This window comes from Alligator mississippiensis, chromosome 1, assembly GCF_030867095.1.
Source record: "Alligator mississippiensis isolate rAllMis1 chromosome 1, rAllMis1, whole genome shotgun sequence".
NCBI classification, from domain to species: Eukaryota; Metazoa; Chordata; order Crocodylia; family Alligatoridae; genus Alligator; species Alligator mississippiensis.
Window position 1 is genome coordinate 364,757,770 of NC_081824.1, and position 18,470 is coordinate 364,776,239.

The following is an 18,470-nucleotide window of genomic DNA, read 5'->3' on the forward strand; positions in this document are numbered from 1 at the left end:
CTCAGCCTCTCCTAAATCAATGTACAATATGAAGTTTCACAGGCCACTTAAGCCAACATTTTTGTACTGGCAATAACCTCAAAAGTGCTAACTCACTTAGCTCAATTTTTACACTGTAAAAACAGTGTAAAAATTGCTTTAAAAAAAAGAAAAGTTGAGCTGAGCTAAGATATACTGCACTATGAAATCTCACTACATATTAACTAAGTAGAAACATAATGCAAGTAGACAAATTTTGAAGGGCAGCATTACCAAGAAAAGAGAGCAATTATTTTTTGTGGTTGACTAGGAAGACAGGAAGAAGTAAACAACATTAAGAATAATCTGACTATCAGGAATGTTCTCGTGGAACAGGTATGAGAGAGCAATGGTGGAGGACTCACCACTTGGAATATTAGCAGTTAGAATAAACAAGGCACTACCAAATGCACCACTGAGCATGCTCTATCTTTGCAAGGATAGAGAGTAGATGATGTCATAGATCTTTTCCATTTTGTAGGTCTTGTTAAATTACTTTGATATTTACAAGCCCCCAAACAACGGATTTTGCAGATTCTGTAGGTCTCAAGGGCTGCCATGTCAGTTGGCTCTTTTAACTAATTTTTAATACATATATTCAAATCTATGTAAATATACTGTGTTGACATTCAGTCAAAACAAATATTTTTTACATATATTACAGGTGCATTCCAAGAGCCACTGAAAAATGGATAACATGTAAGTATGCCTTGTAAATCAACTGTACTTGAACTGTTTTGAAAAGTGCTACTTCATACGAGTTTGAATTATTTCAGTTCAAATACAATTAAGTTGAGAAGATTTGTTTTCTAGAAATCAGGTTAAATTCCCACAAGGTCAATATAGGCCAGCTCAAATTCTATTTAAGTCACAAATTTCATATAACTGCTAAATCATCTTCGCTTAAAATACTTCCCTGACATTCATTGAAACAAATTCAAATACTGTATGTTTTATACTTGCTTAACTTGCAGGGACTTCACATAATCATGTGTCATATAGATTCCCCTTTCCCCAGGCTGCTTTAAAAGTACTGTAGCATCGACTTTTTCTAATCTTCTATAAACTGCATTCCTCCAACCAGTGAGTTCCTCAGTTTACTAAAATGCAGCTTGGTGAGAGACTATTTTCTTTTATCAAAATAGAAGAACTGAACTTACCAAAAGACTTTTAAAAGTGTTTCATCATAGGCAAGTTTCATTTCAGGTTTTAAAATATTTGCCTTTTGCGACAACAGTTGGTTGCTGCTATGGGGAAGATCCGTATCTGTGTTTATTACAAGATGTTCCCTTTTGTTTTGTTCTTATTGCTAGATCTACTGAATTTCCTGCAGAGACACCAGTTGTGATAATGGCCACTGCCATCTCAGCATCTACAAGTCTGCAGACAAACAACACCTGTGACCTGTATGAACACAAAGATACAGCAAAGATCATACTGCCTGTATTTTACAGTGTTATTTTAATTCTTGGAGTGGTTGGAAATGGACTTGCCCTCACTGTCATTTTTAAAAACAGAAAAAAGATCAACTCTACCACTTTATATTCAACAAATCTTGTCTTGTCGGACCTTCTTTTTACTACTTCTTTGCCTACAAGGATTGCATACTATGCACTAGGATTTGACTGGCCATTTGGAGAAACATTTTGTAGACTAACTGCTCTCATATTTTACATCAACACTTACGCAGGTGTTAATTTTATGACATGTTTAAGTATTGATAGGTTTTTTGCTGTAGTCCACCCATTCCGGTACCAAAAGCTCAGAAGAGTTAAGCATGCCAAGGGCATTTGTATATTTGTCTGGTTCCTTGTATTGAGTCAAACATTTCCATTACTCCTACAGTCCATGTCAAATAAGGAACAAGACAGGATTACATGCATGGAATATCCAAACTTTGAAAAAATCCCAAATCTACCACTGATACTTCTTGCTGCCTGTTTAATAGGGTACCTCATTCCCCTTGGAATCATACTATTTTGCTATTCTCAAATTAGCTACAAACTTGTTCAAACTGCAAAAGCAAATCCATTAAGTGAAAAATCAGGGATAAACAAAAAAGCCATCAATACAATCATTTTTGTAATTGTTGTGTTTATCATCTGTTTTACCCCTTATCATGTTGCAATTATACAACACATGATTAAGAAGCTTTACAATCAAGACAAAACACCATGCAGTGATCAACAAATTTTCCAGAAGTCTCTCCATTATACTGTGTTTCTTATGAATTTTAACTGCTGCTTGGATCCTTTCATTTATTTCTTTGCATGCAAAGGATATAAGAGGAGAATAATGAAAATACTGAGACGTCAAGTTAGTGTATCAGTTTCAAGTGCTGTGAGGTCACCTCATGAAGAAAGCTCACGTGATGTGGGAGAAACACAAATGATAGTACTGCCAAAATCTTCAAATGGAAAGTTATCGGAGAAATAAAGTTCTAATGCCTTGCAACAATGTAAGTTCAAAAACACTGGACCCACATAAAATATTATTTCCTTCTCATACAACAAATTAAGTGAGATTCTCTTTCCCACCATCTCTGAAATCCAGGATACTGTTTAAACACAAAATAACCACTGTCTGACAGCAACAAAATTCTAAATTAGTAGGTTCCTAATTTTATCAGTTTGACTACCTTTCATGTTTTTCTGGGAAGTTTCCATCAGAGCACCTATGCAGTTTCCATCCTGAACATATGCATTCTTGAATTTTAATCACCAGGCAAAGACCCAATTCACTTGTTTTTCTAAGAAAAGAAACTAAAAAAAAGCAAGTAGCTCACAAGTAGCTCATAATGACTAAAAGAGAACATCTGAAAATGAGCAGACATCTGACTGATCTCTAATATTAGCATTCTTGAGTAATAAAGTATGTTGTATCTTTTCCCCTTGAGCTTTCATGCAGACTGCATAAGCAAAGGAACTAAATGTGCAAGGATTTTATAAAATATGTAGTTTCATGAAAATTTTGAAATAGTCCATGGTACTATTTTAAAATCTTTTGGACCTGGAACTAGATTGTTCATATCTAAATTTAACACAGATAACTTTGCAAAAATACAAGTGGGAAAAAAGCTAAGATACTGTCTATATCTGAAAAATTGAGGTGTAAACATATTTAAGTAATAAGCACCATTTTCTTTGCCTAACCAGATATTTATATGGCCCTATTATTATAGCATCTGAGCATCTACCAGATACTAATCAATTTATCCTTCCTTTGAGGAAGGAAGTATTCTCTTTCTTTTACAAATAGGAAATATTTCTTTCTGGATTCTGTTGTGCAGAGACCTGTATTCTAAGGGTTCATCAGATACAAAAATGCATTTCAGCTAACATGTACATTTGTTTACAGATGTAAGCATAAGTTGAAACTAGTGACTGGTAAAAAATTAATTGTTTAAATTAAAAGAATTGTGGTAAAGGATCATTTTTTATGTTTCTGCAGTCACAGGCTCATGTAACAAACTGAAAGATTCTAGAAATGGAACTAAATGTTTTGTTTTTTGACATTTTCATGCGAAGATATGACCACACTTCCTTGAACACTGTTTACCTAGAAGATTGGTGAATGAGGACAGGAAGGCAGATGGATGTAAACTCTTGATATTGTGACAGCCCACAGCATCTCCCTGGGATCCACTTTGACATCACTTAGCCTTCATTATTGCAACCCTATAAGTTGCGCTCACAAGACCCTGCCAGGGAACCAGATGACATCACCCCCGCTGGAACTAGCTAACACCTGAACAACATCCGGGATGTGAGTCTTGGGTTCCTGCCATTGTCCCCTTCCTAATTTGTCATTTTCCTTCCCTAGCTTGTTTCTGTCTCTCAGCTAACTTTACAACACTGCTGTGAGCTTCTAACAAGAAAAGTAAGCAGAACAAAATGCCTTAAAAAGTCTAGTGCGAGTAAAAGGACAACATGCCTCAGTGACATTAAGATGGAGCATTATGCCTATATTTCTCTCACTTCTTTGTGTTACCCCTGTTTTCCCTTAAAGAAGCAAGGATCACATTTGAACAGCAACAGCAGTGGAAGCTTATGACCCACTAAACTAGCTTTTTCTCCCATTGATACCACCTTTATACTACTGGAAAGAATTTAAAGTTTCCCAGCTATAAGAGACACTATACAGTTAGAAGGATATCAAATAAGAAAAAAAAAATATTTAAAATATTAACCAAGGATTTCATTTTAAGTTGTAAATATTGTAAAGGCTTTGTCTTTTTCCATCTTTCTAATAAAAGTTAAAAATATATTTATACTAATTGTTACAGGAGTAATCAAGCTATAACTTGACACAAAACACTTCTGTCTGAGGTTATAATCATAAATACTGGTTGTATGAACATTTCATCAACACACAGTTGTTCTATTACATTTGTTTCTATGTTTTTGTTTACAGTATCACTTTGGTCTAATTTTAGATGATAAAGCCCTGAGAGCAAGAAAACTTTTAATATTTACCTATAAAATACAATGCAAGTGAACATTATAGCACCATGAGCAAATAACTTAAGTTTAAATATATATTTTTTGCAAACGAAACAAAGCTAAACATCAGTATTAAAATATTAACTCCTCCATTATGCTCTCACTTCTGTCACTCTTATTTTTAACCTAGAATTACTGCTGTAGTTTTCTTTTAAACTAACAATTAACTTTGTCAGAATGCCAGTTTTACTCAAGTAAACACTTACAGCAGGGGTGCCAAACTCAAATCAGCTGGAGGGCTGCATCCCTTCATTTTCAGGTGCCTATGGGCTATATCCAGGCTCTTGTACTGTCAGCCCTAGCAGCTCCACAGAAGCTTCGACACCAGTAGAGGGGCTTTCCATGAGGGCAACCAGCACATCAACCCTGAAAAGACCGAATCAGAGATCCTCCAGGGACACCATGTCTGTGCAATAGTGGCCCTGCAGGGACCCCATATGGTGCATATGACCTGCAGGGACACAGAGAATGACCCTGTGCCACCACGGTCAGAGCCAGCACCCTGGGGATCTGGCTTCAGTGGCTGGTCTTCCACAGCAGCAGCCCATCCCACAATGAGAGCTAGGGGTCTGGCTGCCCCAGCACCACTATGAGTTAAGTATGGCCACAGCAGCTAGAGCCCCAGCTCTGGCCACAGTGGCTGGGCTTCCTGGTGACAGCTGGGGTGCTGGCAACCCGAGAAACACTGAGAGCAGAAACTCTGCCACTACAGCCAGAGCTAGGGCTCTGGCTGAAGTGGTAGGGCTCCTGGCAGCTGCCACTACCTCAGCTTTTGCTGGGGCACAGGCAGCCCCAGAAGCACGATGGTCAGAGGCTCCACCACTGCAGCCAGAGATCACCGTGGCCATAACCAGACCCCAGGCCTTTGCAGGGGCATGGAAAGCTCTACTGACACCAGAGACAAAAGGCCCTCCACTGTGACCAGAGCTGGGGCTCTGTCCGTATCAGAAGCGTTGCTGACAGTGGCATTGTTCTCCCCAGGGTGCTGGCGGCCACCGTGCAAAATACCACCACTGCGACCAGAGGCTGGGCAAAAGTCCACTGGCTAGATGACCCAGGTCTGCAGACTGCATCCAGCCCATGGGCTGTATCTAATAGCTGATTGAATCAGTTTTAGATGAAAGCACCAAAAAGCCCTGCTCAAGTGCCTGATCTATTTAGACACTGGGGAGCTGGACTGAACTAATGCACTGCTTCTTCTGGGAAAGTATTTTTTTTTCAGGTGTCAGCAGCCTTAGTGATTTTGTTCATAAAACTGCAATAACTCATGTTAAAGTGATTATAATTAGTTCTAACATACCCTAAATTGAGGGAAATACAAATACCAAACGTGTAGCTATTGCAGGAAAATTAGACCATAATGGAGTATCAAAACAAGATAGAAAAATCATCACATGATTTCTGTTCATTCAGGTTCTTATCACTATAATACTGAGCACCTACCAAAATAAACTAAAAGCAAGAATGAAGTCAACAGCTGTACTAGATTTTTTCACGTTTCTGAGAGCTTGCTAGAATTATTCTTGATGTTTGCACGTGTGTGAAACTTAGAAACAGCCACTTTCTTTTCCCCTCAGTTGCTGCTGACGTAAAGCAAGCTAAAGGAGGCTCCTGTACTTAAGGCCGTGAGCTCTGTGGACATCCTTATCTCTTCTAGAAGGCAAAAGTCTTGGCACAGATACCAAGAAAAGTATATTCTCCACTCACAAGCCAGTCTCATTGGCAATTTCACCTTTCCTGTGGAACGCAACTCAAAGGAAATTACAGCATCTTAGCCAGACATGCTTTTAGATAACTAAGTTCAATATACAGAGTGCTTTAAGATTTCAAGATAATACCTGTCAACCATCAGCATGGAAGCAAAGTCCCAAGCAGAAAACCAGGCAGATTTGGACCACCAGATGCTGTTGCTGAGGAGCTGGGTTGCCATATTTTATACAGGAAGGAGTTTTAATTTTAGCACACTAATTTCTAAATAGGACAAGTTTTAGTAATCCAATCTGGAAGTTACAAAGACATAAAGCTACTGTCATTGCTACATACCATGTCAGTGATAGTAAGGGGTGCAGAGTTCCTGCCAGCTGCAGAGAGAAGATAGCATCTGTGGCAAACATAGCAAAGTGCGTGTTCAGAAAAAGTTAGGTAAATTCTCAGACCATGAAGAAATTTGGCAATCTGAGACACTACTTTCTAGCTTTTCAAAATATTCCCCATTTCCAATAAAGCAATCTTCACCATGATTTAAATTCAGCCAACCACCTCAGCCATCCACATGCTAATAGTAGCAAAGTACAAGGACAGTTATTGGAAGGGAGATATCAAGCAGAGCATCACATGCATATTGGTAACATCTGGGAACATTGTCTTATGATTGCCCTAATGGCTTCGTCATCAGCAAAGAACAAAATAAACATTGGTTACAGAGTGGTGAGAGATCTCTTAAAAGACAAGTTTCCCATTATTATTTGTAATACAGCTAGAAAGGAAGGATGTCAGCCAATTCAGTGTTTCTTCATTAAATTTTGCTGGGTGCGTCCAGACAAGCATGCACGTGCCTCTTGCCCTGCCTCAAACTTGCAAAGCAGGGAGAAAATTAGACCCCTGGATATCCAGGGGTCTAAAAACAAAAAGAAACAAAAAATAGCAGAGCAGGACACAGCCCTGGAGCATGCCCTGAGGCAACTGGACGCTGGGTCCTCCAGGGAGATGCTCTGGCTGCCAGAGCATCTCCATGGTTGGCCCCTCGCCCTTCGCCCCTCGCTTCTGGTTGGCCCCTCGCCTTGCCAGGGCTCCAATGCCAGTAAGTGTGTGGGGGGCTGGAGGAGGGGGGAGGGTACCATGGGGGGACCCCCACCAGCCCTGCCTGCTCCCCCAGCCCCCTGATCCCTGCCCTGCCAGCCCCCCAGGCCTCCCGATCCCTGCCCAACCCCTCCCCCTGATAGCCCCCCAGACCTTCCCGATCCCTGCCCAACCGGGTCCTGCCACCAAGGACCTGGCCTGGCTGGGAGACAGAGGGACCCTAGGGCTGGCAGGACCCAGCTGGGCCCCAGTCCCCGCATGCCACGCTGGGTCCCGTCACCAAGGGCCCAGTCCGACTGGGTGGCAGAGGGACCCCAGGGCCGGTAGGACCCAGCTGGGCCTGGCACACAGTCCCTGTGCGCTGCACCAGGTTCTGCCACCAAGGGCCTGGCCCAACAGAAGAGGCCCCAGGACCCGGCTAGGCCTGGTGCGTAGTTCCCATGTGCTGCCCCAGGTCTTGCCGCCATGGCTCAGAGTGCCCCACGCCTGCTGCTGCTAAAAATAAGTTATGGGCCCTGGGAGGGGAGGCTGTGACCCTCCAGCGGGGCCCTGTGAGGAGGGGCATTCCATGTGCTGTGGGGGGGAGGACTGCACCCTGTGGGGGCCAGGGGACCCACCCCTCCTGAGCAGTGCCCCCACAAGGTCCCCCACACCCAGTCCCCCCAGCAATCGCCCTATACCTACTCACACACCAACCCACATCACTCCACACACACCCACCCGCCTTCCCCAACAGCCCTTCCCACCCCCTTCCTGCAAACACCACCTTCCCCTATCACACACCCATCATGTGCAAAGAAAACCAAAAGTACATATCAACACATATAGGTATTTAGAATTTATTTTATCATGATGATAGCGTGTGCACGTGCACATGTGTAGAGTAGTCTTTTATGTTAAGTGTGGAAAAACATGGATTTGGGGATATTTTTAAAAATGGATTTGGGATGCTGCTGCAGCAGTCCAGCTGGCACAAGGGGTAGTATCCCCAGGTACCAAGTGGCTGAACCCCAGAAGCTCCAGAGAGCGAGTAGCCCTGAGCTGCTTGCCAGGGCAGGTTTTTGTACTGCTGGGGCCAGGACAGGGCAGCTTTTTATACTGCTGGGGACAGCACAGGTGTTGGCCCCAGGCTCTAGCTCCCCCTGGCTGCAGATCTGGGAGGAGCCAGGCAGGGTTATTTTGCCCCAAGTGGCACAATTTGCTCCATAACAAAGTGCATGTCTGAGCACCTGCGCTGAGGCAAAAAGCCCCAGCTCAAATTTGCACCACTTCTATTTGAGCTGCTGCAAATGCATGTGCTTGCATGTGTGGACGCACCCGCTATGTCTACAAGCAGAACAACGTACTGTGACCAGAGTATCAATGCTGAAAAACAAAACTAATGTTATGAGAACTAGGCACTATTCACTCTAACTTCCTCCGAACATTGTGGATTGAAAACTGACTCTGTCAATAAACTCAGTTCCTAATTCTCCTCTCACTTGGTTGAGAATCAGGACTAATCCCATGTTTTCATAAATAAAAGTGTGAGGAAAAAATCAAGCCATGAGAGTTTAATGGAAGAACACATATTTTGTTTAACTAACTTCATGCATTTAAGATATATCAACTTTAATCATTCTTTCCTATGATGTGGAGCATAAATCAAGTTGCTAATAATCAGAATTATAATTATAACAAATGTTAATGAATAATAATTTTTGTTACCAGTAAAAACAAGACAGTATTGCAATCTATTTTACCTATGATAACTATGTTCAAGCTTCATGTGGCCTTGAATCCAGATCTTTAGAAAAATTATGCTCATAAATGTTCAGTTATAAATTTATATTCTAAACCTAAGGAGCCTTTACAGGATAAATTATCATCTCTGTAAGAGTTACCATAATCCCACTGCACCAGCACTGAGAAGTGGTTTGTATTCTGAAATTATTCTCAGAAGGCCATGAATATCTGATTGTAAAAATTTCTTTCTTCACAAGGTGTTATTGCCTAGTAATAACCAAAAATGAGAAGTGAGTGTGCCTCCTAGATTGTATGTATTTCATGAAAAATACTTGCTATTGCTTTTTTTTCAGAACTTTACCTCAACTAGTTCTAATCTTGTGAGACCTTCTTCCTTAGAAGTTTGGGCTATACATTTTTCTCTGTTTCTTCCATCTATGCAGCCACAGGTGTTGGAAGTATTTGTAGGAAAAAAGCAGAGGTACAGAGGGAATTTCACAGGGTGATAACAAAAAGCAGCAGGAGGACATTACAAACTGAGGATATGAGGAGAAACGGCAAAGACTGCTGAAAGTAGTCTTTGATGGTACATATCTTTTGTTTCGAATGGTCCTATTGAGGAATTTGAGGAGAGAGCAGGATTGGAGCAAACTATTCATTTCTAAGTATCTGAAAAGAAGATCAGAAGGAAAACCAAGTAGCCATGTTGCAAGGTGTGGGGATTAGACCTGTGAGCCATTCCAAAGCCTCAGAAAAGAGAAAGGAGCCAGCAAACTGAACCCTGGAAGAGTTGTTGTTGCAAGAAATGATGAAAAGATAAACAAGTTTGAAGTCCTGTCAGAATGGGATGATCTGGGAGGTCATCTAGTCCAATCCCCTGCCTGATGCAGGATCATCCCTATCCAAACCATCCAGTACAATCTATCTAACTTTTTAGTTACATTACCATCAACCCCAACACAACACAAAACATAACATCGAACCTGCCACAGGTAAAACTGGGGGACCACAGAGGCCAACATCCTTCATCTGTAAAAAGTTGTTAACATGCACTTAAGAGATTCCAGGTAGAGGGCTATGCCCCCCCTCCCCCACTACAGAGGGGGGCAAAAACCCCCACAGCCAATACCAATCTGATCATAGGGTAAAATTTCTTCTTGACCCCAAATATGGCCAATGGTCTGACCCCAATTAAAAGGATTCTTTTAGACTCTCACTAATAAAAGGGATTCTTTTAGAGGTTTGGTTTTATCTGCTATAATGTACACTAGTACAAACAATACAATACTTTTATCTCTCCCCCCCCCCCAAAAAAATGTGGAAAAATGCAATAATTTCAGTTTGTTCCCCCCCATCAGAATTCCTTCTAAGAAAGTACACAGTTGTAAATTTATTCCCATATGTAGCAGTATGTGATTTTTCAATACTATTTCTATTCTTTCACATACTAGAGGTTATGCATCATAACCTCCCAGTGGAACAACACTGGGAATATGAATATTGGCAAATCAGAACAAATCTAGTTTGTAAGCCTGTGACTGACAAAGGCTAGGACTATGGTAGATGCATAAAATAATACACCCTGGGCACGTCTACATATGCAATTAATTTGAAGCAATAAACTACAGAGCACATCACACCAGCGTTTATTGTTCCTGGGTGCTGTATTTGAATGTGCATCCAGGACTGCGGAATGCTGAGCCGGGATGGCACTGCCCCGGCTGGCAGAGGGCCCAGGGAGTTAGTTGCCAGCCCAGGGCTGCTCCAACCTGGCTCAATGTGCTGCAGAAGGGCTAGCTACGGCAGGGCTAGCCAGCAAGCAGCACCCTTGTGCCCCAGCCAGCCCCATCAGCATCTACATGTGCGTTGTTATACATTAAATATTCTGCTGCAGGACAGTACTTGCATTTACAAGTACCAACCTGTGGTGGAATTTATTAGTTTACTGCACTCTAATAAAGGCACATATGTAGATGCTGAGACATTTACTGTGGAGCTAAATTAGGTAACTCTACAGTAAACATCTCATGTAGACACGCTTCTCAATAGTATTTTCTTCCTAACTGCAAATAATTAGTGATTAATTTATGCCTTAAAGCAGAGGAGAGCAATTATTTAGGCTGATGGGCCACTTAACAAGTTTTGGTGAGCTGTGAAGGGTTGCAGAGATAAAATTGTTCAGAAGATACAATTTTTAACAAATTATAGATAAAAACAAATCACATAGTAAAAATCAAACATCATATTTTAATTTTATTTCAAAAAATAATTTTTGTCCTGATTTATGTTTAAGTAGTGTATATAGATGCATTTGCATAATAGCTCAAAGTCTTACTCTTGTATACTGTGGGCGGAGGTGGGGGGATGTGTGGGGTGGTGGGGAGTGTGCGGGGAAGACTACCCACATGTTAGGTCCCAGGAGCTGGCCAGGGGTTGAGTGGGCAGGTGCAGCAGAACTCACCCCAGTGGTGCAGGTCTGCCTTCCCCACATCTGGCTTGTGGCTGCTCCCATAGCATTCCACGTGGGGTCAAGCTCCACCTGCTCCCACCCCAAGCAGCCCATACCATTCTCCCTCCCGCCTGGCCTGGGCTCAACAGACAGTACCACCCTGGGCCTGCCCCAGTTACCACATGCAGCTTCCCAGTGGGGCTGCTGCCACAGCTGCCTGGTACAGCTTGGTTCCTCTACCTGCTACCTCCCCCGTTTTCTGCTGTGCTGCTCTAGGCAGTGGGTAGCATGAGGAATCAACAGCAGCTGTGGGGACATGTGCCAGGCACCACATGCCCAGCCCCACGTCAGGTGGAAGCTGCAGTCGGACAGCTCCTGCCCCAACATATCGGACTCCGGCTCTGGCTCCAGCTCCCAGCTGCCCTCCACCCATTTAGCTGGCTGCACGTGGCTGCTCATTGCACTGGGTGGGCAGAGAAGGTGGAAACTGGCTGGGTGCTGGAGCCCTGTGCACTGGAGCAGGTACTACCCAGCTGCAGCTTCCCCTCTCCCCCACCTGAAGTGGCACAGAAGGGGCAGGAGAAGGAGGAGGAAGAGCCACTGGAGGAAGGGAAGCCAAACAGTACCTGGGCAACTGCAGCAGCAGCCCCACCAGGAAGCTACGCATGCTGCCTGAAGGCAGGGCCAGAGCAGTGCTGTCTGGCAGGCACAGGACAGCTATAGCCAGGAGTGCAACACAGGCTGCCATCAGTGGGGCTCAGCCCCATATGAACTGCCATGGGGGCAGCCATGGGCTGGATCCAATCAGTTGGCAGGCCAGATCCAGCCCATGGGTGATATTTTGCCCACCTCTTCCCTAAAGCATGAGTGTTTATACAGGCATGTCGCATCATACGCGCATTTAACTTGAGCGAATTCAACTATATGCGGGTGGGAAGGGGGGCGGGGCTTGAGTCTGCACGCGGCGCTGCCGCTTACTTGGAGGCCCAGCCACCACCACGCTGCCAGCGGTGACTGCCTCTGCCTCCAAAACCTCCCGCCGCCGCCATGGAGCCGTGCCTGGAGCTGTGTGGCCGACTGCCGGGCATGGTGGTGGCCAGGTGGCACGCAGCCATCCCCACCACCACTCCGTGTTGCACCACTGCCGCCAGCCACACAGCTCTAAGCGCGGCTCCACGGCGGCAACGGGAGGTTTTGGAGGCAGAGACAGTCACCGCTGGCACAGTAATATGTGATTTCACTACACACGATTTTCGCCTTTACATGCTGCCTTTAGAACGTAACCGCTGCATAAGATGCGACATGCCTGTATAACTTACGTGTTGTACTAGGGCTACAATGTTGTAGCCTTGATGGTCCACAAAACCTCTGAGATGCAAGGATGTTTTATCTTTTATTGGACCAACTGTAGAGTTGGGAGAGTTGCCGGACAAACTTTCAGGCCTCAAGTCCCTTCTTCAGGTCTGCATCCAAAAGCTTGTCAACAGCCCTCCCAAATACACAGTTAACTCAGTAAAAATTATCATAAAACTCCTTGCCTCTTGGCTATAACTTGAATCTTCCAGCTTATGTATACAGAACCTACCAGCTTCACTTATAACCCTACATAACTGCCCAAATACATAAACTTCCTATATGGCACATATATTTTAAAAAATGGTACCAAAACTGTTAAAAAATTAAACAAAACGTAGCTGAATTGGTACAGAGATACATAAAGTTTATAATCCAATTAAAGCATATTGGCTCCAATTAAACAATCCTGCTGCAGGATTTTCTACTTTCTTGTTCCTCCAACAAAATGCTTTCCTACTCTTCATAATTAGGTTTTATTTGAAACTTTCTAATAGAAACATGCTTAGAAGGAAGTAGGAAGGCTGAGCCAATGAGGGCTGTGATTAGGAATTTGAAAAGTGGCTGTTTCAGTTCCCAGTCAGTCATCTTGTTTCCCAATTCCCTCAACTCACAAATTGATAAGAAATGCTCTACTATCTCATCTCTCACTTACAGTTTCACTACTCTTTATTCAACTCTATATCAAGTGCTTCACACTCAGACTACAGGTGTAGCACCTCTAATTACTCTTTTATTTCCCCATTAATAAAAGAATGCTGGGAACACTGGAAATTCCCTGCCTGTCCCATCCCCCACCACACCTCCCAAAACAAACCCTCAATGAACCTATTGGAGGCCCAACATACAGACTGTGAAACACCTGCTATTCATTTCCCAATGCAGACTTGAATGGCTATTTCAGTACTCCCCTCTACAATGTCTAATAGTCACACAGGTGTCATTGTACCATATTTTCACACATATAACATGACCATATAATATGAATGAAGTTTTTAAAAGTCATTATAAAGAACTTTTTTCTAGAGATATGGCTACAGAGAGAAGGGATAGAGAGCCTAGTCTTCAGATGATTCACCTTCCCTTTCCAGCTTAACTAAAACCCTACTTGCTGCTGAAGACTGACCTCTATGGGTGGACCTATGATCTTGAAAAGAGTTAAAGAATTGTGAACTAGAAGAGACCAGGAGCCCTGGTAGACAGGAAAACTGCCCAAAGAAGGGTTAGCTTGATTAATGGGTCGATCATTAAAAAACAGAAAGGATTCACACCTGTGAAGTGAAGAACAATAGTTCATTTACTCAGTGAGCCATTAATGAGCTGTTGACTCCCTCAGATGCCCAAATAGTAATACTAGAGCTGGTGCACTGTGAAGCAAGAATCAAAGCAGGGTGATTTTATCTCAGGCAAAAAAATTATCAGTTTCCCTTTTAATACATACACCTCATTTTTAAGGGGGTTGAGTTAGGGGAGAAAGGTGTGCACTCTATGTGAGAAAATACAACAGTTACTTTAGGTCTCTAATATGAGTGGTTCACATAATTTTTCTATTACATGTCACTGTGGAGCCTGTGTCTAGCTCCGCCTGGCCTATCGGGGTGTTGCCCCTCCCCTCAACTCGCCTGCCATGACTTGGATGTAATCAATTACCTTTAGAGGGGTCTACAGTGGAGATCTTTATCCCGGGTGGGGCCTCCCGATAGACAGTGTTACTCACGGTTGAGTGACGCGGTGGTCCACGGGGCTCCGCCTCCCCTACACCCCATCCACACGCCAACCGCTGGGTGATGCGTTCCAGATGTTTCCAGGCCCTGTATGACAGCCTCAGACCAGGTCCCCGGTTCCCAGTCGTTCTCCCTCCTGCTGGGAGTGATTCCTCCTTCCTCCCTTCTTACAGAAAATACTCCTCCAAATCAGGAGGAGCTGGTGGGTGCTCCCCCTGGTTAAAGCTCCCTCCTGGAGCCTCCGCTGTCTCCCCTCTCCTACCGGCAGCAGAGCGCTCCCCTGCCTCCTGAGTGTCAGCCGCTTCAGGATACTGAGAGAGTGCCTCGGCTTGCACTCTCTGACCGCCTTTCACTCTGTTAGTGAAAGGCGTACAGCCCTTAGATAAGCTGCCTGCTTGAGACCCGCCGGCTGGGTCCTCTCTGTTCTGTGTGAGAGCCTGCAGCACGGGCTGCCCGCCCGTACTCTCTCTCCCTGGCTCGCTCTCTCTCCCTGTCCTGCCGGTGTTTTTAAACCTTCCCGCCGCAGCCGCTACGGCCGCGGGGATTGGCTCAGCTGTTCGCCGCGCTGGGAACAGCTGTTGCCAGAACCGGCGTAATGGCGGTTCGCGCGAATGCGGCTCCTCTTCCCGCTGCTCTTCAGCCGGTACGTATGCCCCTCTGGAGGCTTGCTCTCGGGGTCTGGGGTCTGTGGGTCCTCCCTTCTCTCCCTCACTAGCCTGTGGGGGCACTTTGCCGCCACAGTCACTTTGCCTTTATTCTCAGTATGTTTCATGTTGAATATGAAGAATTTAATTAACCTTGATTAAATTCTTCAGTCTACTCTAAATAAGTTTATCTTCAAATTCTGCTACTTCAACGTTTACTTCCTTTTCCAGATAACTAATATACTTAGTAGCAATTGTCAGCATATAGTTTATTTGTGTAAAATGGTTAATATGGTGAAAAATAGACTATTTAGTCCCACTGTTTTCTGTCTCCTTGCTAATTTCACAATTATCTCAGCTCTACTTTTCACCCATGGTTATTTACTGTTCTTTCTAAATAGCCATACCATTGACTTTATCAAGTTTTATTTTTTATTTTGTAAATTCAACTAAGTTTTTCTACAGGTTCTGAGAGAAAAAAAGTTGGAGACAGATGATTTTTAAGGAAAGCCACACTGCTTTGTTTTCACTATATCATAATTGTTATGTAGATATCTTCCATTCTGTTTAAGCTGTTTTAATCGGATTGTTTCTATCACACCTGACAAGGGATGTGCTTGGTCTCTGCCCTTGGAATCAGTCTCTATTTCTGGTGCCAAACCTTTAGAAAAGGGGTATTTTAGAGTTCTCAAGTTAGAATGGTAAATCAAATCTCGTTACAGTTACCTGTTGCTCTGTACCCCAACACCCAGGATTTCATCTTTCCTTCTCTGCTAGGGAGCCCAGTTCTTAAAATGGGGCCTTCTTGGTTGCCATGTGGGACCAGGAGGGAATTTTTCCCCTCCTGCTGCTATATGTGTCAGCATGTGTTTTAAGCCTTCCTCAGAAACACTGGGTGATGCAGCCAAATCTGGGGATTTTGACTGGGGTGTACCATTGCCCCTGCTGGGACTTAAGCCCAGAGGTTTCAGGCTAGAGGGTCTTGTACCTCCACTAAAGGTCAGACCAACTGTCATATTTGGAGTCAGGAAGCAATTTGACCCCATGGTTAGATGGGGTGTGGGTTTCTGCTTTCCTCTGTAGCAACAGTGAGGTTGGGGAGCTCTTCCTGGGATCTCTCAAGCCTTTTTTTTTTTTTTAAACTAACCTTGGCAGCAGCAGAATGTTGCTTTACCTGTGGCAGATTAGGATGTTACATCTTGTGGTTGTGTCAGGACTGACTGTATTATTTTTTCTAATAGATTATTAAACTATGGCTTTATATATCGTGGTTTGGATAGGGATCATCCTGCCACAGGCAAGGGGTTGGACTGGGTGACTTCTAGATGTCACTTCCAGCCCTACTTCTCTGACTCCATGAACAAAGAACTCCATCTTTTAGGATCACAGGAAAGGATGGATGGAAGGGACCTCATAAAATCATCTAATCCAGTCACCTGATCCAGGTAGGATCATCCCTGACTTAAACCATCCCAGCCAAGTGTCTTTATAACCTTCTCTTGAAAATTTTCAGGGATGTAGAGTCTACAACTTCTCTAGGTAGCCTATTCTAATGCTTGACCAACCTCAGAGTCAGAAAGTTCCTCTAAATCTCTAAACTAAATTTCCTTACCATTGCTCCAAGTCCAGTTCCCTACAGGCACAGAGAAAAGACTATCTCAGGCCTCTTTAAAATCACCCTTCAGATATTTAAAGATTGTTATCAATTCCCCCTTTAGTCTTCTCTTCTTCACATTACATAACCATAGTACTTTCAGCCTCTCCTCAAAACTCATGGATCCAAAGCCTCTATCCATTTTTGTCATTCTCCACTGGACTTTGCCTACATCTTCCTTGAAGTGTGGGGCACAAAACTGGACACAGCACTTCAGGTGCTGTGATATACCTTGACTTTAGTATGGCTTTTAACACGGTCTCCCATGACATTCTCATTAACAAGCTAAGAAAATACAGACTAGAAAGTATTGTAAGGTGGATACAAAACAGGTTGGATAACTGTGCTCAATGGGTGGTCATCAATGGTTCAATGGCTAATGAGGATAAAGTATAAAATGGGGTTCCCCAGGGATCTGTTCTGGGTCCAGCATTGTTTAATTTCTTCATTAATGATTTGGATGATGGGATTGTTTCCTGTCAGCTCTGTGTTCCTGAGGGAACCCTGGCACCCAGCGTGCTGGATGTACATAGGACTTTTTCTATTCCCGCCCCCCCCAAATCTAACCAGAACTAAGCACAAGAAAAGTTTAATAGGCATCTCAGGCCGTACATTCCCCAGTCCCAGTATGGGAGGCCTATTTAAACTTGATTGACTGAAACTCGGTTGTCAGGCTAGGGAATGCTGAGGCAAGAGACCGAGTCAGAAGAGGCATGGGCAACATTTAAACAATGGTTAAAGGATTATCACAACATCCAGCCCATTGGAGCCCTGGCCACAGATGCTGTCATGCTTTTTCCGGGAAGACTGGTGGAAGTCCTCCCCACAAAGTTTATGAACACTCCAAGTAATCCCCTTAAGTATGTTAAAAGACTACAGTAAGATCTGAAAGTCATGCTAAGCTGAGGCTTATTCACAACAGGTAAAATACAAAACACAGATGCTGACTTCATAGTGCAAGCATAGCTAGGCCATCTGAGAAGAAATAGTGTGGTATCCCTTCCAGTTTATCTTCTATATTCATAATAATTTCAAGCTGGCTCCTACGTGTCTGGTTACTCCTTAAAACTTTGTTTTTCCTGGTTGTTAATCAGTTTCTTGAGATGTTCCAAACCAGATAACCCCTTGTCACTGAAAAAGGTAATTCATTTAAATTGAAACTGTTTATATAACAGGATTTTCCATCAATTACAGCTTGAGACCCTCTTGATTTACACAATTAAAAGAATGCTTTGAGGAGGCTGGACTAAAGGTATAAGAAAGCTGTAAAGCAGCAAACAGTGTGCTTCAAGAGGGAGAAATCTCTCTGACACCATCAACTGTTGTTCTCAGGAAACTGAGATAAACAGATAGTCTCTTTTGGTTGCCTGTTTAACCTTCAACAACCATGCTAGGAACTCTGACTGTCAACAAACCACACAAGTGCCTTGGAATGGTGAGATCCCAGCTCTCACTCTCTCTTTTTCTCTCTAGGCATAGCTTTCTGAACCTGAATTTCATTAGTTACACTTGAGCTAGGTTTCCCTAAATACCATGAACCAGGGTAACATTGTAATTGTTTTTATTTGTTTTTCCTTGCATGGCTATTATTACTGGTACCAT

At 43.3% G+C, this 18,470-nt stretch overlaps 2 protein-coding genes across 8 annotated transcripts in view; one reads left to right on the plus strand and one right to left on the minus strand.

Moving 5' to 3' along the window:
• The window catches only part of LOC102558384 (G-protein coupled receptor 183-like), a 32,946-nt gene extending 28,331 nt beyond the window's left edge, over positions 1-4,615 (plus strand). For 2 of the 4 annotated variants that reach the window (XM_019486918.2, XM_006262590.4), the window contains exons 2-3: positions 683-717; positions 1,332-4,615. In XM_019486918.2, the coding sequence (XP_019342463.1) occupies positions 707-717; positions 1,332-2,454 (1,134 nt within the window). In that variant the 5' untranslated portion in view covers positions 683-706 and the 3' untranslated portion in view covers positions 2,455-4,615. The remainder of the gene's footprint in view (positions 1-682; positions 718-1,331) is intronic. The other 2 variants (XM_014600407.3, XM_014600408.3) reach the window with 2 other exon arrangements.
• Positions 1-18,470, minus strand: part of UBAC2 (UBA domain containing 2) — a 186,581-nt gene that overhangs the window by 99,068 nt on the left and 69,043 nt on the right. The gene's annotated exons all lie outside the window — the stretch shown is intronic.